Source organism: Rutilus rutilus (assembly GCF_951802725.1).
Source record: "Rutilus rutilus genome assembly, chromosome: 2".
NCBI classification, from domain to species: domain Eukaryota; kingdom Metazoa; phylum Chordata; class Actinopteri; order Cypriniformes; family Leuciscidae; genus Rutilus; species Rutilus rutilus.
The window spans coordinates 38,829,901-38,854,081 of NC_140210.1; the positions used below are offsets into that span (position 1 = coordinate 38,829,901).

A 24,181-nucleotide genomic window follows, 5' to 3' on the forward strand; every position below is an offset into this window, starting at 1 on the left:
GCAATGTCCTCAGTAATATAGCGAAACAAACACTGTGTATGTGTGTGTGGCCTGGTAAACCCTACATTGCACAAAGATGGCAATATCTGAAGTCCTTGTGGGGACATTTTTTTAATCAGTTCAAAAATCAATTTTTTAAAACAGCTTATAAATCATACTAAGGGATGTTTTTTGTCATACTAATGTAAAAATGCAGAAAGTTTTCTGTGATGGGTAGGTTTAGTGGTAGTAGGGTTAGTCTAGGGGGATAGAATATACAGTTTGTACAGTATAAAAACCATTATGTCTATGAAAAGTCCCCATAAAACATGAAAACGTGTGTGTGTGTGTGTGTGTGTTTGGGGGTGGGGGTCTGGGGGAGGGTGAATCACTGGATCTCTCCAGAAGTCTGTAATGTTGTCCTTCAGTTCTTACTCTGCCCGTGCAGCAGCTCCTCTCATCTCTCCATTCTCCTCTCATCTCCTGATAATGGTAAGTCATCAGGTATTTATAATTTATGAATCTGACCTTATATGTGCAATGCTACATCTAATTGATCTGTTCTTATATTTTTGTGTCTTTCCGCAGATTATTAGGACACTTTCTCCATTCATTGTCCTCTTCGTTGTCTGCTGTTACGCAGAGGTAAGACAGAAAGCTTTCTGAATTCTTTGGACAACATTCTCTAATAGAGGAAAAAGTGACTTTAGGAGTTGAACGGAACACTTTTGTATATTTTCTATCTTGGATATTGCTGATATGAATGACTGCAAATAACTACAGCCATAAATCCATCCAGGTATCAGAGGATTTAATTTATTTGGCATGTATGATATTAAAGCCTAATCATTTGAGACAGTCACTAAAATATTATTTTTATGCTTTTTGTTAATACGCGGGTTTCTAAAGTAGTACTATCTCTTGAGAGTTAATTTGTTGTATTTATGTCATTTAAACGTGGTAAGAAAAGTTCATGAATTTAGTGTTAATTTAAAGGATTTTCCGTATTGATTTCTCACAGGCAGAACAAAAGGTTCTATAGGAAATTAAAGGGTTCTGTCAGGCACTTCATATAGAACCTTTTAGGGGTTCCTATCAATTTGATGGATTTAGTTAATTAATTAATAAAAAAAAATCTGAATAATATAAATATTTCTTATTTATTCAGTTTAATTAATTTTTTATCATGAATTAAACAGCTTGTAAACATAATGTATCACTAGAAAATTTTAAATAACCCATTACACATGAAAGCATTATGCATTAATGTAAGACATAAGAACCGTTTTGGCATAAAGTGTTCTTTAAAATTGAGTCAAGAACCCTAGAGTTCTATACAGAACCTCCCATCGAAGAGAATTGCATTGAGTTGTGCTTTAGGGCTAAAGGAAATGACTGTAAACATAACGGATAATATACTGGCCGAAAAATTACTAGTACTCTTTACGGTTTTCTACGAATTGTTTTGACACTGTGAGAGTTTAAACTTACTGTAACTTCAGAAGCCCTGAAGCACCTTTTTTCGGACTGTTAACGCAGCAGTGAGAGCGTCAGACGTGAGCTAAATTTTCTGGGCATGAACAGCTGCTGTTTGTCTTGGCAGGTAAAAGCAAAGTAATTGGTGCGTGGAGTAATGGAAAGCAAAACAACAGCAGACGTTACCACCTGGGTGGGATAAGGGCATTTTAACACCATTACTTCACACAGATGCAAAAGGCACAGCCATTCTGTCTGTCACAAACACAAATGTGTGTGTGCGTAACTGTCAGAATTGAAGCTCTGGCATGTGATCAGTCCTCTGGTCTTGTGCAGTGTTGACATAGTTAGACATGGCAGATGTGCTGGTCTTTTCATGTGGGCGCCTGGAGGCCTGTTACATCTGCACATCATCAAGACGAACGACCACATGCCTTTTCATTAGACACCAAACAACAGGTCTCACACAACGAAGCTCTAGCGTTCAGTAAGAGCAGTTGTGTAAAGGGTATAGTTTCAGAGATGACTTCATAACATCTGCATGATGATGAGATGGTTGGGGAACAGATTGACCTTTTGGAATGTTTGGTGTCTAAGATTATTGTTTTATTTTATTTTTACATTTTTTTAAAATGTTTTTAAAGTAAAGTCAAAATGTGCTTAAAAACTCAATTAGATGTATTGTTTCCACTATGCAGGTTTAACAAAAGTTGGAGAGGAGCATGTTTATGTCATCATACTAAAGGTAAGGTGTATTTGAGTAAATTGGGCCAATTTTGACAGTCATATCAATGCCAAAAAGTGGCCTAATTTACTTAAACTCACCATGTAAGCACAGACGTTTAGTAGTCTATGCTTCATTTGCCAGTTCCTCCAACGTAAACACAGTTACGCTGGCATTCTGATCATGCAAATATGAACATGGACAAACATCCAGACAGACAGAAGTATGAGATCTAGGCCCCCTCAGGCAGAGAGGGGCTTAAATGCTTTGCTCAAAAATACTGCAACTAGATAACACAGGATGGTATCAGATAATTTGCATTCTGCCACTGCAGGGTACGAATCTAATGAGTGGATGGTGGCCTGTGAGTATAAATATAAAGTCACATTTCTTTCAGTAGAGCATTTAACCAGTGGTGCCTGTGCAAAAGGGTGTTGTGGGTGGTTGATAGGGTGTTGCTAAGGTCTTCTCAGTGGGTTTTGCGAGTTATGTGGATGCTTATGTATGCAAGCTACAAAACATTCTGGTCCCTAGAAGCCCACCTATGACCCTTTGACTAGACGTGTGTTTAGCACTCAGCAGAACTAGAAAGTAAGACTCCTTTACTAATATTGTGAGGATAGAAATATGGATTTATTGACATACCAAAGGCCTGAGATTGAACCTGATAAATTTAGTGGTATAACTCAGGGTTTCAAAAATGTGTTTAGGGTTTGGGAATGGACTAAATTACTTATGGACCGTGTTTATTACAAATGCTGCAGATTGTGCTGCAACACACAGGAACAAACACTTTTAGATTGTTTTTCAGCACTTACTGAATGGTGTTGCAATGAAACATTATTACAAAACCGAGACAAAGCAAGCAATTCTGAATATTTGGCGTAAGGCCCAAAAAACTTCTACCATTGACGAAGTGAGCAATTTTTCTTACATCTTGTCTTTGATGCATACTTGTATTGTTTCATGCCTAGGGTTTCAAATTGGTTGAAGTGTTGAAATGCAGATAAGTACATGTTTTTTTTTTAGAGTAGTGTTTCCTTTGTGGTTTCCTTATGGGTGTTAATGAATGTGAATCTTGTGTTCACAGTTAAGATCATTTTCAAAGGTGTAGTTTTCCTTGTTTTACCCATTGCAGGAAGTCATATGTTGACTGTGAAATAGTAGACTTTAGTTATATGCATTTATGGAGATTTCTTTTTTTTTTTTTTTTTTTGTCATTCCAAGTTCATTTTGACCATGAACAAACAATGACCTATCACTTTAACTCTGTGCCGGCAGCATAGCAAAAATAGACAGAAAACCAAAGTTGCGCTGCTGAATCTGCACTGCTTCTGCAACGCATTGCCGAACCACATTAATTTCCAGTGAGAATTCTCTAACCTCTTAACATGTACTGCACGTACTGCATACGAATCGTGAAACGGGCGCCAGACAGAACAAAAGCCAGAATGAGAACAGGCAATGCTGTCAGTCTTTCATACCAGGGGTTTATTTCATGGTTAGGACCACTACAGGGAGTGTATAGTGACTTCTGTTCACTAATGCTTTGGTGTCATCTAACAGAGTCTGTCTGCTCTGATCTCCATCAGACGATCTCAGCTGACACACTCTGGAATGTGAGGAATGTTTCTGTCTGCCCTCTGGTTTTAGGTCAAAGCCCGGCGTTTGTGTGTCTTCTATGCTTCATACAGCCTGTTGGTAAAGATGTTTGTGTGAAAGTAGTTTCCGCTCAACTCAACTTATTGCTGTTAATGTTCTGTTGAATCTGTGAGGAAGTCTAAATCTAGACACCATCTGTAAGGTTGTGAATTTTCTCTCTCTCTCTCTCTCTCTCTCTTTAACTTCTTGTTAATATTAATGTTTAACTCTCATTTCATCATTCATAAGTGTGGGGAAAGGGAACACTGACTGTATTGTCATACTAAATCAGTTTGATGGTACCTTAAACAACTGAAATACACTGCAGTTTAAAAGTATGGGTTCTGTTAGATTTTTAAATGTTTTTGAAAGTCGTCTCTTATGCTCAGCAAGGCTGCATTTATTTGATTAAAATACAGATAAAACATTATTACACTTTTAAATAAACTGTATCTGAAAGTACATGTAACTTTTGGCGCTTTAGATGTTAATAAACAACTGCATGCGTCTTGAGAACGGACGTTGAACGGACGGAGCTACTTCTCTCTGTTTATGTATATGATGAGTCATGCAGGTACTGGGCTAGTATGAATATAAACACTTATTATAGCCTAGGTGTAACATAGTGATTCAGGTCGGATGAGACAAAAACACTGTTTGGAAGATGGATTCATGATGTATTTGCTTATTATATATTTTGTAATTTTTGAACCAAAAAAGTTACATAGTGTACTTTTAATATATAAAAATATTTCCTGTGATGCAAAGCTGAATTTTCAGCATCATTACTCCAGTCTTCAGTGTCACATGATCCTTCAGAAATCATTCTAATATGACAATTTGCTGCTCAAGAAACATTTCTTATAAATATCATGCTGAAATCAGTTGTGCTGCTTAATATTTGTGGAAGTCATGCCATTGGTTGTGCCAATGTTGCTGTGTTGGATTGGTTATGGTGCTCAAATTAATATAGAAGAGGAATAAACAAGCTGCTTTCCATATTTTAGAAGAGCCATGCAGCAATGCTGCAATGTTGAAATATCTTAAATATTCAGTCTAAAAACTTGAAAAGTATCTAGTGAGGAAGCAAGGAATTTTTTATTTATTTGTCATGTTAACAGATCAAATAAATGGACCAGGCCTGTTAGCGTTGTCCTTTGTGCACATTTACCAGTCATCACTGGTAAACACATTTACACAGAAACACACACACACACCACTGGAAAATTGTGACGCTTTCTCCAAATGAGATCTTATTATTAGCACTCAATGCACATTTTATGTGAAATATTCATTGCATGTGCACTCTTTCTGTGAGATAGAAAGAGAAGCATTGCATTAGGCTGCTCCACCCTACATAAGACTCTCTTTCTTTAAAATACCATTCTATTGTCTTCTTCCCAGTGAGATGTTAAAGGTCAGAGTTAAGGGGTCACAGGGCATGGAGAAATGGACAGATGTCCCAAGGCCATATGTCAACATGTATCCAACTATTACGCCATCTTCCTGTACATTCCAATGCAGTCTGCACCGAGCCAGCAAGTATGCACTTGCTATTTATATTAGAATATATCTCGAAATTAATTTTATTGTCAATAATATTAACAATGTTCCATTTTTAGTCTTTTTAGTTGCACTTTAAACTAAACTAAAAAATATATAATACAATAAAATAAACTTTGACAGAGGTGAAAGATTTGGTAGAGGTTAAAACAGTCAGCTGCTTAAAAATGTAAAAAAATTTGGAACATATTTTCATACTTTTTATCTCACAATTTTGACTTTTTCTCTCAGAATTTGATAAATTAAGTCAGAATTGCACAATATAAACAAGCAATTCTTACTTTTTGCTCACAATTGCGACTTTATATCTCACAATTTCGAGTTATATCTCAATCTGAGGATTTTTTTTTTTGATTGTCAGATATAACAATTATCTATAGTTTACATCTCACAATTCTGAAATGACAAAATGACATTTAGACAAAATGGTGCCAGATAAACTTGCAATTGCGAGAAAAAAGGCAGAACTGTGAGGTAAAAAGTCGCAATTACCTTTTTTTTTAGGATACACAGATGTTGCAGATGGTTTGTACATGTGTGGGAGTGTGTGTGCCATCTGTCTTGCAGAAGTGAGGTGCTTCTTTTATATGTGTGTGTTTCAGTGAGCAACAGCATGCGCTGGTGTATTGTCATGGTCAGACTCTTTGTTACTCACCCTCTTTATTAGATGGCAAAGGTCAACAGGTCTGGCTCCCATCTGGAGCTGTGTCACTGTGGCTTTCACTTCAGTCTGCACCAATCAGACAGCACAATAAAAGGGCAGCACAAGTCTGTGGGGAGTGAGTAAGCGAAATCTGTTTATTTAGGTGAAAACATGAGTAAAAGTCAATTTTTGTACTACTGTGGGTATGTGTAAGGTCATTTGTTATTTGGATGTTACCAAATAAAGAAAACAGCAATTTGATTGTCATTCATTAATAGATAATTCTGCTCCAGATTTTGTTAGATATGAACTAGTGCACTAGATATGAAGTGTAGTCTGCCATCTTGTGTTTAAGTTTAAAATCTAAAAAAAGGGGATTAATATAGGGTTTGGGGTTTAGTATTCAGACTAACTTAAAGAAATAGTTGAAAGAAAATTCTGCCATCATTTAGGCTACTCACTCACAAGTTGTAACCTGTAGGCTATTCATTTTTAAGAATGTCGGTAACCAAACAGTGACAACAGACATTGACTTCCATAATACAAAAATAATATGGAAGTCGATCCATTCCATTCATTCGGTTTGGAACAACTTGAGGGTGAGTAAATGATGACAGAAATATCATTTTTCGGTGAACAATCCCTTTGACAATTACGAAGAGTATTAAAACAATAGGTCCATCAGCATAAGGGTATATTACAGTATTAGAACTTAATTTTTCTGAAGCGTTTTCCTTCCTTCACCACTAGTTAGAACCAAAGTCCTGTGTGTTTGGTGTAATGGACAAACATTTTTTTTGATTCTTGTGTGTTGTGTGCAGGAGGTGAGGAGTAAAAGTAAAGTTTGTGCGAATGTGTTCTGTGGAGCTGGAAGAGAATGCGCTGTCACAGAAAAAGGAGAACCAACCTGTCCGTGCGTCGAGGTGAGTCAGCAGCCTCCCCATATAGAGATATTCAGACACACATTGGGCCTTTAAATACCCACATTTGCGGTCTTGCAGGATGCAGACAGATTCTATTACACTTGAGAGCCTGTGAGCTCAACAGGAAGTAAGTGTGCAAGACTGTCCCATGTCTAAAAAATGCCCAAGTGTAGCTACAAAGCAACACAGAACGAATTGGCACAACCCAACCTTCTAACAACGTTTTAACAACATGGCCAAAAGGTTGCTATAACTAGCCTACGTTGTGTGTTTAAAGGCACAATATGTATTTTTTTTGCTTTAAAAATATAAAAAATCACTATATCTATGTTATATATTTTTTAAAGTTGTGTATTTACATTATCCCGACAGTTCCCATTAACTTCTAAATCCAGAGAAATTAATATTTTAATTCGAAGACACGGACCGTGTCTTTATTTCCGTTTTGTCGCCGTCAATGCCGTCATATCCGTGTTGTCTCTGGTTTCCGCTCGTGCTGCCATGGCAACCAGAGCTATGACCCAGAGCCCTCTGATAGTAACCAAACTGACGCGGACAACTGTGTAGTTCGCAATGTCTATCTGCACGCTGTTGTTGTTTCGTTCAAACATTATGGACCATGGCAAGTAGACTTTGGATAAAAAAGGAGAACTAAACCAAGAATCCGCTAATATCAGCGCGGTGTTTTCGAGATGCCGAGAGCTCCCATAGACAGTATATAAACGAGAGCTCCACGTCCGAGACTTCGACAACTCCTACATGTACTTTATTAAACAGGTGAGCACATTTACATAAAACTAATCAATATTATATAGTTCAACAATGATAAAATGTTAGAATATGATCTGTATGTTATTCTAATGTTGATCTAGCTTACTGCTAGTCTCATACAGACAAACTAACGTTAACACATACATTTCAACACATTCAAATGCAGTTTAGTGTGATAGTGTAATGTTAGACCAAGTGAAACAGCGCTGCGTTACCTCACAAGTTTAATTTGTCTAATAAACTGACCTGTGAGTAGTAATTCTGCACTTGCGTGTAGTTCGGTAGAATGAAATGTCCATATTCCTTTTATATCCGCGGGACTCGCGTCGCGTGTGGAGCTGATAGCTGTCTCTTAGCAATCCCGACCTGCTTCATATCACAGTCATGATAAAAACATCGATGTATTCAGTCAACCATAAACATTATTAGATCGGCCGGCTTGACGTTGACGACAACATCCATAATTCTTAGCATGTGTTGCGTCATGAAACTACGCCTTTGTTATTGTAAAGAGGTTAGCGACCCCTAGTGGAGAAAAATTCCATACTGTACGTTTAAGGTTGTTACAGCGTTGACACAATGTTGACACTGAACCACCGTTCAGGGCCATTGCATAAGGTTGTGCTATGGTGTCTTGACAACCACAGACTGGACTACATATGTACGTCACTGCCCCGAAGCGCGAAAATCAGCCTTTTAAATTTCAATCGCCCGTTGGGCTCATTGTGTCGTCTCGTTCTTCATCGAGCAAGGATACGAGAGAATTGCGTTTAATTTAACGTTACCTCAGCTAAAAAAAGATACGTAATTAATCAAACACAACCTACAACTTCATTTTCTAATGTGACTGAAGACTCGCTCGCACTGTTTAGGTTTTCATTTGATTTGTCTGCTATTTAGTCTCATTAGTTTCTTTGCTCCTCTGGATTTGTGGATGTTTCCTGGACTGATTCCGGTTACCGACCTTTATCGTCCGGCTTTCGACTACGTTCCCCTGTCTGCCATGTAGAGAACCTGGTTTTGTTCATTAAATGTTCTGATCTTTGCTTTCTATGTTATATTTATTACACTTAAAAGAAATTTGTTTATTCGTTTAGTTTTTTTCTTTATTCACAAATGTATGACTTTTGGAAGTGCAATCCCAGCAAACACAGAACGTTGGTACCACTGGTACAACGTAACTTACCCAACCTTCTAACAACGTTTTATCAACATGGCCAAAAGGTTGCTATAAATACGTTGTGTATAATTTAACAGCACAACTATAATAGATTGATAATCGCAAGTGGTATATTATTATAATAACAATAATAATGTACATTTATATATTTTAAAATATTCTAGGCTATATAAAATAAAATGACGCAGCCCTGTCTCTTTTTGTTAAATTTCAGTTTTTAAAAGGTATAAGAAGCTATACAAGTCAAGAAATAAAGTAAACGATTCAGTCAGACTCAGACATACAGCAGGCTACAACGTTAAAGTTAATAGCCTTGAAATATATAAAGTTATGAAACTTCACTTTGCCCTCAGCCAAAACGATTTGCCAAGGAACAAATTATAGATTAATGAGACCAAAGATCGCCCGTTAGATATACACAAGACAAATTATTCTCATGTTTAACCACGACTAGACTAAAGACATCAGATCCAGCGGCGAACGTCAGAAGACCTAGCCGAGGTAAGGCTGTTCTCGGCGGGGTACATGAGCGCTGAGCGCCCGGTGATCGCTGGGTCTCACAACTCCGAAACCGCCAGATAACATTTTTAAATAGGCGCTATCTTTATAAATAAACCACAGATTTGAGCTTTAAACAACTACATTGTCGACTGAAAAACTCTTAAAACTACATTTCGTGACACAATAACAGTAGTATTTTTTTTATTTCGCGGCCTTTCTCCTCTAAAAATAAAAAGAGTAAATGAAATACAACCAGGAACAAATTTTCAGTTTTGCTTGTGAAAGGTAATTCCCTGAGACCTGTTTTCAATTGTGTGGCGATTTGTAAAGCCCCAAGCAGCACACGAAATAGGCATTTTTCTCAATTCTCGTTATGAGAGGAATGGGAAAGTTGCCCTCCGCAGTATGGCGGCGCCGTTGACGTACGATCCAGCGGCCAATAGGGCGTCTATGTATTTATTATGTCTATGGTCTTGACAACCACTGGACCACATGTGTACTCGTCACTAGGCTATTGCGTTCAATTTCACCTCAGCTAAATAAGATACAACCTACAACTTCATTTTCTAATGTGACTAATGTAGCCTCGCTTGCACTGTTTAGTTTTTCATTTCATTTGTCTGCTATTTAGTCTCATTCGTTTCTTTGCTCCTCTGGATTTGTGGATGTTTCCTGGACTGATTCCGTTTAACGTTACCGAATTTTATCGTCCGGCTTTCGACTACTGTCTGCCATCATGTAGCCTACAGTCTACAGAACCGGTTTTGTTCATTAAATGTTCTGATCTTTGCTTTTTATGTTTTATTTATTATACTTAAAAGAAATTTGTATATTTCGTTTTTTTCTTTTTTCACAAATGTATGACTTTTGGAAGTGCAACTTGATTACCATTATATGCAGTTAGTTTTAAGTTGAATTAACATAACCTTCTGTAATTTTTACTCTTCAAAGTGTACACTTGCAGGTGTTGACTATAATTAGGCTAATTTACTGATAGCCCCATTAAATAATAATAAGGATGAACAATATTAAAAAAAAAAACTATATAATTATCTAACATCTGACTAATTAAAAATTAACCTAAAAACATAAAATGCTAAATGGGGGATATCTATTGGCCTATCTAGCATAAAAACTAAAAATTGTCAGAATGTCGTCTCTCAGTTGCTGAATGTCGCGCAACAACGTTGCTACAGCCCTGTTGCGCAATAGAGAGCCTAAAAGTTCTACGCACACTTGCAATCTTCACACCTACTTTAACACTTAATACAGGAAATACATCTTGTAAGTAAACAAGTAAACGTCTTGTGGTCAAGTGGTCAACCTTTCCCACTAGGGTTGCCAGATTTGCCCCGATTCTGAAGTTATGGTTGTGGTTATGGATAGGCTCTGTGTTTTTGAACAGGAATGTTGTTCAAAATGTTGATCCAGGAACATGTCTTATTTGGCAAAACCACGGCGACCACTTAAAACAGTCAGCTGGCCAAAAACTAAAACTTGTCATAATTCAGAATATGCCACTCCCATACAAAGAAATCCATATTCAAAGAATCATATTTTACAATCACCACTGTTATGCATTACACACAATTTCAACTTGAGAATCACTGTCTAGTAGTAATCAAAAAATATTTTTTCAGTTTTATCATATATATATATACAATATGTCAAACTTTTAACTTGCAGGTTAGAAAAAAATCAACACTTGGCAAAGTAGCCCAATTCTACCCTAAACCACTGACTTGGCAACCCTATTTTCCACCACCGCTTACTGTTCTCTGAAATCTATTAAAAGACTGGGTGTTTTAGATCACTAGAGTAGGTTTTGCATTGGTTATCAAGTGGAGACCCAACAAGTATCATTTAAAAAAAAAAGAAAGAAAAAAAAGACCATGAGCTGCAATAACCTAACAATACGCAAAATTAATAACATGAAAATGACAGGTGGAAAAAAAAGTCAAATTCGATTGGACACACAGCGTTTTACATCACCAACAAAACATGGAAAGGATTTTACCTCAATTTTAAAAGTTGATAAACCTATTTTGCTACGAAAATATGCAATAGTATGGTTAGTTGGCATTTTATTGTTTGCATTTAGCACTGTTTTTTAGCTGCTGTTCTATCAATAGACATGTGACCCATTTTTGAATCAAGATTGACTAGTTGAGAACCACTGGTATAAACTACGTAGATCTCATAAATGTCCACTTATTTTAATGTGTGTGTTTTGATCAGCAATGTAAACCCCATAAGCGTCCAGTCTGCGGCAGTAATGGGAAGACGTACCGTAATCACTGTGAGCTGCATCGTGATGCCTGTCTCACTGGACTCAAAGTACAGGTGGCCCATCATGGACATTGTGAAGGTAAGTGTGTATGTAGGTTTAGTTTATAGTGTCTAAATAGCATGATACATTAAATGGAATGTTGCAATAAAGATTACAGACCTGTCTGTTTCAATGACTAGTGTGTGTAGATGCTTCACCGCAAAACCATAGATGTGCATGAGGAAGCTGTTAAAACGAAATCTCATTGTAACCTAGTTTTGGGTGCTATTTAAATAATAGCAGCCATTTCCTCTCAGAAATGTCACTACATGTTCCTACATTAGAATACATGAATATGCAAGCGATTTTAAGAACTTTGCACAAAGAGCAGCTCCTGTTTTCAGCTGAAAGTCACTAACCAGGTTTCTGTCTTCTCATTTAGAGAAAAAAGTGGAAAAGATCACCAACAGCCCAAGTGAGTAAACAAGCATCTGTTCGACTGAGAACTGGTTATCATTAAACATTTTATTAAAAATGTGGTGGAATTATGTCTCTTTATTGCTAGAGACCACCATCCAACGTCCAATAGGCTACTCAGGTTTAAATACTTAGCAGTTTTGTTTTGACAAAATTGAGTCTGAGAAATAGAACCTAAAATTAAGGGAACATTTACACGACAATGATGCTTCTTAAAGCAGAAATGTTTTTCCTTTGCGTTTTTTGCGTACAGATGACAACACTGTTGCTGTATTCTGCTGAGAGGCCAGTAGTTGGCGATGTCACTTTGTAAACAAGAAACACTACACACCGGTGTGACTGAACACGTAATACAAAAAAATACAAAAAACTTTGCACTTTGAAATTGAAAAGAAATTAGCATTTTCAGGCCCCCAAAATGCTGTTGTCGTGTAAATTAATTACCAAAACGCATTAAAAAGTTTTCTGTTTTTAGACAAAACAGTGTCGTATAAACGGCCTCTAAAAGTAGATGGTGATTAAAATCAGATGATCATATTTTCATTTGAATCATTAACTATTCAAGGGTCGAAGATTATGTTTTGAAAGGGCGTGAAGTCTTTTAGTTTTCAGATGTATAGTAACGTTGTGCTTATTTGTTCTGTTTTATTATATAGTTGTTTGTTACCTTACGGACCGCAATGAGTTGAGGAGTCATGTGATTGAATGGTTGCAGTCTGAGGTGTCGCCTGACGGCTGGTTTTCTAAAGGATCCAACTTCTCAGATGTCCTGCTCAAATACTTCCAGGTTTGTGTCTGTGTGTGTGTGTGTGTGTGTATGTTGTGTTCATTGAACACAAAGCATATGCATTCAGATGTGCATGTCGGTCTCCAACTTTTTCTGTTAAGCTGTTTGTGTCTCAACAGAACTATGATAATGGAGACTCTCAGTTGGATTCAACAGAATTCCTGAAGTTCATTCAGCATAATGAGACTGCAATAAATGTCACCTCTCCTTATGCTGAGGAGGAGAACAACCGCCTGCTCAGGTCACACACACATACCCATATTTATAACAAAGTCTAATTTTGTGTTATGTTGCGAATTAGTGTTTCTGAAAGACGTATCTTATGCTCATCTGGATTTATTTGATAATATTGTGTAAATCTGTAATATTGTGAAATATTATTAAAAGGACTGTTTTCATTACTTCAGTCTTCAGTGTCACATGATCCTTCAGAAATCAGTCTAATATGCTGATTTAGTGCTGTCAATGTTATCAGTGCTCTCGCTTAATTTCTTTTTTCAGGATTCTTTGATTAAAGCTCAAAAGATCAGTATTTATATGAAACAGAAATCTTTCTAACATTATAATTTCTTTTCTGTCACTTTTTATCAATTTAACGTGTCCTTGCTGAATAAAAGTATTCATTTCTTAAAAAAAAATAATAATCGTACTGATCCCAAAGCGTTAATTCGCTTAATTTAATTCCTTATATTAGATAACACAAATATAAAGTTTTATGTGTAGGCCTATATCTTTACTAAAGTAGTAACCAAAGATATTTCCTTTTGGGTAAATGGCTTTTACAGTGGATAAAGTGTTCCTTCATTTTAGTTTAGTTTAACAACGCATCTTTAAAAAGATTCTCACTTGCATTCAGACACAACGTTAATATGTCATGTTGACATGCTTTATCATGTTTATAATGTCCTATTGCCCTTGTTGGTTTATCTCCATCTCAGTAATCATGTTTTATCATGCAACCTACACAAATCAGATAGACACAGTTTGGAGTTGTGAGTTTTATTAACCTGAATACTGTCTTTATCAGTTTATCTCTATCTGTGTCAATACTCTTTACAGTCACTTCTGATAATGTCTTTCTGAAGATTTCTGATAACCGATAAATCTCTGGGCTACTCTATAAAATGTAATGATTATGACCTCACTGTCCTCCGACAGCTGCACAAAGGAATTCTTTCAATATGCTCACAATCTGCTCACACAAGATGACAAGACAAAACTAGATTTTGGTGTCATATACAGCTGTATTTACTTTGTGCATTTAGCATTTCAACTGTATACGTTTGAAACATTTTGGCACAAAATCCATCAAGTATACGATACAAGTTCTTCGAAAGGTCAATGCCGATACTGATATCTAGAGATGAGGTTGGCCAATGGCCAGTGTATATCAGAATACAGTTTGCAGATTGTATGACAAATGCAGAATTGCTTAAAAGAAATACTTGGCTGTTTTATACATTATTTAATTACACAGTCATATCTATAACACATTTTAACATGGAAGATCACTGTGGGAAATATTTAATAGTCACTGTAATGCATTTGAATCTGAATTGAATTTGGATTGAATCTATACTGAGCAGAGAGAAAAATGTTTTGGTCATTATTCTTAGAATATTTTTTAGTGGCTGTTTTTTTCTCTCCAAGAAATGCATTGTTTTATTCAGCAAGGACTCATTAATGTGATTAAAAGTGACAGTAAGGGCATTTATAATGTTACAAAAAAATTTTTTTTGAAGTTAATATTCATCAAATAATCAAAGTATATCAGTTTCCACAAAAAAAATAAAATAAAATAAAATAAGCAGAACTACTGTTTTCATTGAAAATAAGAAATGTTTCCTGAGCAGCATATCAGCATATTGATTTCTGAAGGATCATGTGACATTACTTTTTAAAATACATAAAAAATAGAAAACAGCTATTTTAAATTGCAATAGTATTTCACAGTATTTCTGTATTTTTTTTAAATCAATTATCAATATAATATAACAAATCTTACCAACCCCTTTTTTGGAATGGTAGTTGTATGTAGGGCATTCTTTAATGTTCTTTACCAGCTTGGAAACAGAAGTAGTGCTGAGAATTTTTTTCTAAAGGGTAATTTGTTCTTGATCATGTCATACATGTTCGTGTATGATTGTGTACATGGAAATGATTGTAATGCTAACAGAAGGTTATAAGAAAAATATTGCACTGGAGAATGCAATAAAATATTAAAAACAGCGGTGATTGTGTTCTACAGGAGTCTGTGTGTGGATGCCCTCATTGAGCTGTCTGATGAGAATGCTGACTGGAAACTGAGCTTTGATGAGTTCCTCAACTGCCTCAGGCCTGGATTCAATCCGCCAGAGAGGAGTAAGATCTACCACCACTAAGCCCACTTACCATGGCATGCTGTAATAACACATAGTCTCATATATAAACAGACCTATATGAACATATATCCTGTGTGTTGAGTGCTGTTGCGTGTTTTTAGAGTGCGCCTTAGAGGATGAGACGTACGAGGATGGTGCTGAGACTCAGGTGGAATGTAACCGCTGTGTTTGTGCCTGCGGGAACTGGGTTTGCACTGCTGTTATTTGTGATGGTGAGCTAAAACTCTGACCTGCGATATTGCTGTGGTTTTTTTCTGCAAAGGCTGGGATTTGGACAGCAAAGCTGGATAAAATTGGATTTTTTTATCTGTGGAATGTGGCCTGACTTTCTGTCTTCTCTCTCTCTCTCTCTCTCTACAGGTACAAATAAGTTACATGATCTTGAGGAAATGGAGGGAAATGATCAGGAGATGACGGAAGAGGAGTGGACTCAGAGAGTGGACGAACTTAATAAACATCAGGTGAGTGCAGAGTGTAATGCTGGAAGCCTGAGCTCTCAAGTATAGACAAATAACATCATGTTCTGCTTAGCTGGCATGTGTATTTGTCTGGTTCATTATGGACCTAAAGCAAATAAAAATGTGTGACTTTGGAATTGTTTTGCCCTCATAGGAAACTGTGGAGAAGATGAAAGTGGCAACTAAGAAGGTTTGAGGAGTAGTTGAAGAGGAATAATAAACATTTGGTGTTTGAATGGAAAGAAAAAGTTTTCATAGCTGTGTTTTTTGTTATATTATTTGTTAATTAATGCAACCTTTTTGTAACCTTTCTCTGTACTTTTAATGTTTCTAGGCAGGGGTTCATATTTCACCTTAAAGTTAACAGAAAATATGAAATTGTATTTTGTATAAAGACAAGTATAATCAACAATATTTTTGAATTTGTAATAGTAAGATTATACCCCTCCGATTTTGATTATTGTAATATGACAAATATCTCATGTACAGTGTAGAATTTACATTGCGTTTTAAAAAGTAGGTTGTGGACCGTGTCAACATAAATTTGTTTTATTTTGTGATAACTTTGCATTAATAAATGGCTGGCACAAAATATGTAACATTTGATCAAATAAATAAATAAATCTGAATTAATTCAAAACATACAAAACTGCTCGGATTGGTCTATTTGCTTTTTGTTGCGGGCATTTTTCATCTGGTCAGTCTCCCAGACCATTCCAGTTTAAACCAGCTTTTAGCATGGAAACACTAGCATTTTTTTCCTCATGGAAATACTACAGCTGTTTCGCCTCTAACTTCTCTAATTGGTCTGTTGTGTGTTAATCTTAATTGGCAATCACTCAATAAAACTATAAAGCAATACTCTTAAAAAAAAAAAAACCTGGGCCAAGTTTAATCTAGTTATCAAGCATCACAGCTGCCAAATGGGCTTGTCTGATTGTGACATGTATATTGTCATTACTATGTAATTAAATTCATTATTGCTACATGAATATATAACTACATAAATACAGGTGTATATAGGCTAACTATAGGAACTGTTTGACTACAGTAAGCCATGGCATGATCATGCCAGTAAAAAGAGTAGCCTACTGTACCTCAAAGTAAAATGCCTTTTTATTGTCCCACCATCTTGTGGACAATAGATTTATGCTTTATGCATTTAATGCAATCACTAACCTTTCATAAAAGCAGACCTGCTGACTACCAACAGGTTTTTAACTAACTAAACGCGCAGGGTTACATAAGAGACTTATGAGACGGAGCAAACTTGCCTCATGTTTGGATGACCAACCACTGACTGCAGGAGGCGTGACGCGCGCATTCTAGCACAGATAAAACCACCAAAGTCTTCGGTCAGGAGCGCGCATTTCGGACACTTTAGTCAAAGGTTATAAGTGTATGGATTATAACTCGAAGCGATACGTTTTTAGACTGCTGCACCATTAAAAAAGTGTGATACTTATTCCTATATTATTATTTTACTTTACTAAATAGTCCATATGGCTCGTTTCCCAAGCATGGACGACAAGTGTGCTGTTTTATATTTATCACGTCTCCATCTGGACGACTTGAACTTGGATCATCTCGCGGACAGTAAAAGAAAACAAATCCAGCAGCTGCATCTCACTTACAATCGTTTATCGTTTCTTCCACATTCCGTTTGTTTTCTATCTAACCTGGAATATCTGGATATGAGCAATAACGCGCTCACGGTCATACCAGATGACTTTATGCGACTTACAAACCTAAAGACGTTTGTGGCAAAGAACAATCTTCTTTGCGAGTTCTCGTTCCCTAAGGAGTTTGAGTGCATGCAGGTAGAAACTCTGAATATGAGTGGAAACAGGTTTGATGATATTCCCTTACAGTTTCTAAAAATGACCACACTACAGTCCCTGTCACTTGGAGGAAACAGATTGAAGAACATCCCTTCAGAAATAGAGAACCTGACCAGGTATGGGATTGTTTGTTTCTATTGCTTTAGAAACAGTCAGCAGCTGTTCTTGGGGAACGACGACCCTATATAATAAGAGATAAGCTATTAGAGAGAGAGAGGGAGAGTGAGAGATACTATATGTTGATGGCTGTTGAGAGCCAGACAGACTGAGGTCTGACCCGGCCAGTGTTACAAAACTAGACAGTAGTTGAATAAATTCCATGGCCTGGGGCTGGTAGGGGGGGCTTTTGGGTAAAATATTAACCAATAGATTGAAAGAACGAAGGTAGGGGTATACTCTTAGACAAATAATTATGACATAACACAGACTGTTTACTCTGAAGTTAACGATCTCTGCTTTCATTTACTAGAAAGTTAAAATTAGATCTTCCTGTTTCATCATTACATTGCTAAATTTTGACCTCGGTGTTTAGATGAAATATGAACTCCCTCCATTGGCGGGACACTGTTTTTTTCCATTGTATGTTTTTTTTATTGTCTTCGTTGTGATCACAATACTGTAATACTAATTTAGCTTTTCAAATAGGCCTATTCATCTCCACACTCTCTACATAGTTGTTAATATTTTTTAAAGTACATTTGAAAACAGGGACGGTCTTATTAAAGCATTTTATTGGACTAAATTTGGTTCATTGTGCTGACAAGATGAGAAAGCAGTATTTGTGGGCAATTTTCCAGGAGGAGAAAGACTTCTTTTTTCTTTTTTTTTTTCTTTTTTTTGTCAACATGTAGAAGTATACGCTAACATATAGCTAGCCTCAAAGCTAAAACAAACTAAAAGCTACAAACCCAAAAATGAAATTATCCTATGATTTATTCACCCTCAAGCCATTCTAGGTGTACATGACTTTCTTCTTTCAGCCGAACACAATCAAGAGTTATATTACATAATATCCTGGCTCTTCCCAGGTTTGTAATGGCATTGAATAGTGCCCGAGTTTTTGAAGCTCCAAAAAGCACATCCATCCATCATAAAAGTAATTCATTCGATTCCAGTGCGTTAATAAAATCCTTCTGAAGTGAAGCGATGGGTTTTTGCAAGAAAAATATCCATATTTAAAACTTAAAGGCACAATATGTATTTTTTTTGCTTTAAAAATATAAAAAATCACTATATCTATGTTATATATTTTTTAAAGTTGTGTATTTACATTATCCCGACAGTTCCAATTAACTTCTAAATTCAGAGAAATTAATATTTTAATATTTTAATTCGAAGACACGGACTTTATTTCCGTTTTGTCGCCGTCAATGCCGTCATATCCGTGTTGTCTCTGGTTTCCGCTCGTGCTGCCATGGCAACCAGAGCTATGACCATAGACTGTAGGCTATGACCCAGTCCAGAGCCCTCTGATAGTAACCAAACTGACGCGGACAACTGTGTAGTTCGCAATGTCTATCTGCACGCTGTTGTTGTTTCGTTCAAACATTATGGACCATGGAAAGCAGACTTTGGATAAAAAAGGAGAACTAAACCAAGAATCAATATCAGCGCGGTGTTTTCGAGATGCCGAGAGCTCCCATAGACAGTATATAAACGAGAGCTCCACGTCCGAGACTTCGACAACTCCTACATGTACTTTATTAAACAGGTGAGCACATTTACATAAAACTAATCAATATTATATAGTTCAACAATGATAAAATGTTAGAATATGATCTGTATGTTATTCTAATGTTGATCTAGCTTACTGCTAGTCTCATACAGACAAACTAACACATACATTTCAACACATTCAAATGCAGTTTAGTGTGATAGTGTAATGTTAGACCAAGTGAAACAGCGCTGCGTTACCTCACAAGTTTAATTTGTCTAATAAACTGACCTGTGAGTTGTAATTCTGCACTTGCGTGTAGTTCGGTAGAATGAAATGTCCATATTACTTTTATATCCGCGGGACTCGCGTCGCGTGTGGAGCTGATAGCTGTCTCTTAGCAATCCCGACCTGCTTCATATCACAGTCATGATAAAAACATCGATGTATTCAGTCAACCATAAACGTTATTAGATCGGTCGGCTTGACGTTGACGACAACATCCATAATTCTTAGCATGTGTTGCTCATCAAACTACGCCTTTGTTATTGTAAAGAGGTTAGCGACCCCTAGTGGAGAAAAATTCCATACTGTACGTTTAATAAACTACAACCCTTCTGTTGGAACTCGACTCTCTCATGAACGTGCATAAGGCTGTTGCTGGAAGCCAGTGATGATAGTTTATTATTTTATTTATTTTATTTAACCTTTGTTTAACCAGGTAAAATCAGTTGAGAACAAGTTCTCATTTACAACTGATAGTTTATAAAGTTTTAAAAATTGATATTTTTCGTTAAAAAAAATAATTTCTTCAGAAGGCATTTATTAACCCACTGGAGTCGCATGGATTATGGAAACTACGGAACTCTGGCACTATTTAATGCCATTACAAAGCTGGGAAGAGCCAGGATATTATTTAGTATAACTCTGATTGTGTTCGGCTGAAAGAAGAAAGTCATATACACCTAGCTTGAAGGTGAGCAAATTATGGGATCATTTTTGGGTGAAGTGAACTATTCCTTTAACTTTTGACCTCTGCTATAGTCTACACTGTAAAAAATGTTACTGCTATTTACTTAAAAAAATTATGGTAACAATATTACACATACTATTTTTGAGTAGTTAAGCTTGATTTCATTCATGGAAATCTACCTGAATAAATCATGTAAAATGCCCTAATTTATTTAGACATAATGAATTAATTTTTTTTAGTGAAACGTGCTTTTTTATTTTAAGTATTTTTTATTCTCAAAATTGTGTGAAGTCAAGTGAATGGATATGATCTGTTTATATTTAACTTTGAGATATATTGTTTTATAAAAAGACTGTATGCTGCTAGGACAGCACAGAATCAAACATGTTACTGCACTATCATTAGCAGAGTTATTGCTACATGTTTAAAAACAACATGCTTCAGAATAATTAAAAATGCAGTTATTCACAACCTAACCATAAGCCCTACTCTTCTGCACAATGGTAATGATCAAAACTTTAACATAATAGAAACTCTTTCAAATGTCAAACATACCTGAACATTAAACATTAACAGATGTTTCCCTTTACTCGAAAACACATGAAATAACACTTTATTTCAAGATTTACTCTCCATTTCCGGCCATGTGCAAAGCATGCTGGGAACAAACAATGGTGTCTCTAAATAAAACCGCATAAATGAGCTAATTCTCTTAAAATAAATAGGTAGCCCCTTTTCCTTAATTTTATGAGGTTTATCAGTTCCTCAATTCAAGCCTTAAAATTGTGTATGTTTCCTTAAAAAAAAATAGGAAAATGCATCTCTTGGTGTTATTAGTGAAATGTTCTCAATATTTTCAACAAAAACTGAGCCACAATTTTATTAATAAAATATACGTAATATTTTTAATGATCACCTAAATTTTTTTAATGAAAATTACAAGACTCATGATTCATTTTTTACAGTGTAGAGATGCTGTATTTGGGAGGTAACCTCATCTCCTCCATCCCACCTGAAGTGGCTAACCTCAACAGTTTGAGATACCTGGTTCTGTGTGACAATCGCATCCAAAGCATTCCGCCCCAACTCAACAAGTGAGGTCTTTTGTTACCTCTTACTGTATGTTGTAAAGACAAAGCAGTGAGGTGATTTTTTTTAAATGTTATTATCTGATTTCTTTCCTTGCAGACTACACTCCCTTCTCTCTCTCAGTCTCCACAACAACCTGCTGACCTTCCTCCCTCGTGAGATCCTCAGCCTCGTCCACTTGCAGGAGCTCAGTCTCCGTGGAAATCCTCTTGTTGTGCGCTTCATCAAGGACATGACCTACGACCCTCCATCACTTACGGAGCTAGCAGGACGCACGGTCAAGTCCCAGAACCTTCCGTTCCGCTCGTGTGACCTACCGTCCAATCTGATCCATTATTTAAACCTGGCTAGCGAATGTCCCAACCCAAAGTGTGCAGGTAGGGGAGCACAATAAGTATAATCTGTGAAAAAGTGACATATTTAGAAAAAACTGTCTTATCAAAACTAAATCTTGCAAGGATACCACTACTTTAAGCCACATAATGCATAGATTAAAGGAATATTCTGGGTAATTTCAACCCAGAATAATAATTTCAACATTAAACATTATAATTTAACCCTTTATTTTCTTTTAAAAAAAGCAAAAATCGACATTAAGGTGGGGCACTTACAATGGAAGTGAATGGGACAATTTCTGAGGGATTTAAAAGCAAAATGTGCTTATAATTTTAAAAACGCACTTATATCTATTTATTTGTTAAAACGTGTGTATTATTTGAGCTGTAAAGCTGTTTAACTCGTTATTTTTACAGCCGTTTTAACGAGTATTGTCGTTTTGTCGTTACTGTAAAAATTTATATAACTTTACACAGAAAAGATATGACACTCAAAAATAAAATAATCGGACTTTTCTCATACGAATGAGAAAAAGTTACAAGCCTCTGCATGCTCATGTGAAACTTTCACGTGTACATGAGAATTTTTTTGTGCAGACTCAAAACTTCCTGATGTACGCACAAAAAAAAAGTGCAAAGTTTCATGTAAATGCGCAAATTTTTTGCAATCGCAATTTTTTTTTCTCGTTCGCATGTGAATAGCTATGGATTTTTTTTGTTTTGTACGAATTTTACGGCTTTCCGTGTTATACTGTAATATGATAGGGGGCGCTATTACGCATCTTCTGAAAGAGCAGAGAATCTCTGGATCAAAACAGGGAAAAAATTTGAAGAAACAAGCGATAAAAGCATTGCTTATGCACGTTGAAATCTTTGGAAAAAAAGAATCCAATTTTCTTAGCTTTTTCTTTTTGTTAAACTTACATTTAAGTGTATCATAAAAAAGGAATACATGAAGGTAGAATAAATGTTTTTTTTTAAAACGCTGGCAGTGAAATAGTTAACATGCATGTTGTTTGCGTCTTGTGACTAAACTGACTGAGAATTGAAAATTTGTGATTTGTGATTGAAACTGAGAATTAAAAAATTTACAGATTTGCCCCATTGACAGATTTGTACCCCATTTTATTTTTACAGAAAAGGACATTTGTTTTGTGTGATAATCAGTAGTATGCCACAAATGGTGTTGATTAATGCTGTTATTACTTTAAGCAGATTTTTATCGTTGTCTTTAACATTTTGAATATTTGTCCACCTCTTGACACTTTTCCATATCTCTCATCATGCCCTTCAGGTGTTTACTTCGACTCGTGTGTGAGGCACATCAAGTTTGTGGATTTCTGTGGGAAATACCGCCTGCCGCTCATGCATTACCTCTGTTCCCCCCAGTGTTCCTCTCCCTGCAGCTCAAACCCACAGAGCGACGCAGAGTCAGAGGAGGAGAACAGTGTCCCCGCAGACAGACTCCAGAGAGTACTGCTGGGATAGGACAAACCTCCAATCTGTCACAGGACTTCCATTAAACGCTTCATTTCAACATTTAGAAATGTTTTAGTGACTCAACAAAAAAAGCACTGGCTAGTTTAACTGTGATTAAAAGAGGTAGGTTTGAACTGTAAATCAAAGTTTATTAGGTTTAAAGGGATAGTTCATTCAAAAATGAAAATTCTGTCATCATGTTCTCACCCTCATGTCATTCCAAACTCATGTATATATTTTTTGGATGACTTCAGAAGACTTTTGATACTGTATATAATCAAATTAATGACTAATGTTCTTTTATGGTGTTTTTGTGTGTTTTGGAGAGTTCACTGTTTATGTTCCATGGAGGCCAAAAGCAAACTTGTTTGAAATTACATGAGTGTGAGAAACGAATGAAAATTGTGAACTATTCCTTCTTAGAACGTTGCTAAAAAGGCATCTGAAAACGTTAGCATCTTGCCTAAAACAGTATTTCAAGTGGGTCAGCTTCCCACAGACAAAGCCTACTGGCAAATAGAGAACAAATTGACTGCTTTGCACTTCTGGAAAATGTGATCAATACGTGAACAGTTACTCTTTGACCTCTTCTTTGTATTGACTGTTAATCTGCCCTAACTCTTCTGTCCAAAGGTCAGGTTATGGACAATGATGGCTACTTCACACAGTTCGGGAATTTATGTAAAGCTATCATCCATGACACAACTTTGAAAATAGTTACACGCTAAAGAACACTCTTTTTTTATTTTTTTTATTTTGTCTTGTATTCAGAAGTTTAACTATAGCGAAAAGGTTTCAGATCAGTATTAAGCAGTAGTGTTTACTGTCTCTAAAAGAGCTCATAATGGCCCTATAATAACAATAAAACATACTCTTATGATAACTTATCTGCTGTGTGTGTTTCTCATCAGCAATAGTCGTCATTTTAGCCAGTCTAACTATTAGATAGATCATACAGTGATGATCATTTTAACAGCATTGCACAATGTGGATGGCTTTGTCTGAGGGTTTGGGTCAGTCAGTTCACATCAATATCT

General features: G+C 36.2%; 2 protein-coding genes across 2 annotated transcripts; both read left to right on the top strand.

The window, feature by feature from the left end:
- The first annotated feature begins 408 nt into the window (after nt 1-408).
- Nucleotides 409-16,494, top strand: fstl1a (follistatin-like 1a). Its single transcript, XM_084391999.1, has 11 exons — nt 409-471; nt 568-624; nt 6,848-6,949; nt 11,640-11,769; nt 12,113-12,145; nt 12,804-12,934; nt 13,054-13,175; nt 15,183-15,295; nt 15,417-15,527; nt 15,676-15,776; nt 15,928-16,494. The coding sequence occupies exons 1-11, from the start codon at nt 469-471 to the stop codon at nt 15,967-15,969; spliced, it is 945 nt and encodes a 314-aa protein (XP_084248125.1). The 5' UTR covers nt 409-468; the 3' UTR covers nt 15,970-16,494.
- A 627-nt stretch (nt 16,495-17,121) lies between these two features.
- On the top strand, nt 17,122-24,025 carry lrrc58a (leucine rich repeat containing 58a). The gene is made up of 4 exons (XM_084403313.1): nt 17,122-17,730; nt 21,207-21,335; nt 21,430-21,707; nt 22,960-24,025. The coding sequence occupies exons 1-4, from the start codon at nt 17,276-17,278 to the stop codon at nt 23,151-23,153; spliced, it is 1,056 nt and encodes a 351-aa protein (XP_084259439.1). The 5' UTR covers nt 17,122-17,275; the 3' UTR covers nt 23,154-24,025.
- The last annotated feature ends 156 nt before the right edge of the window (nt 24,026-24,181 follow it).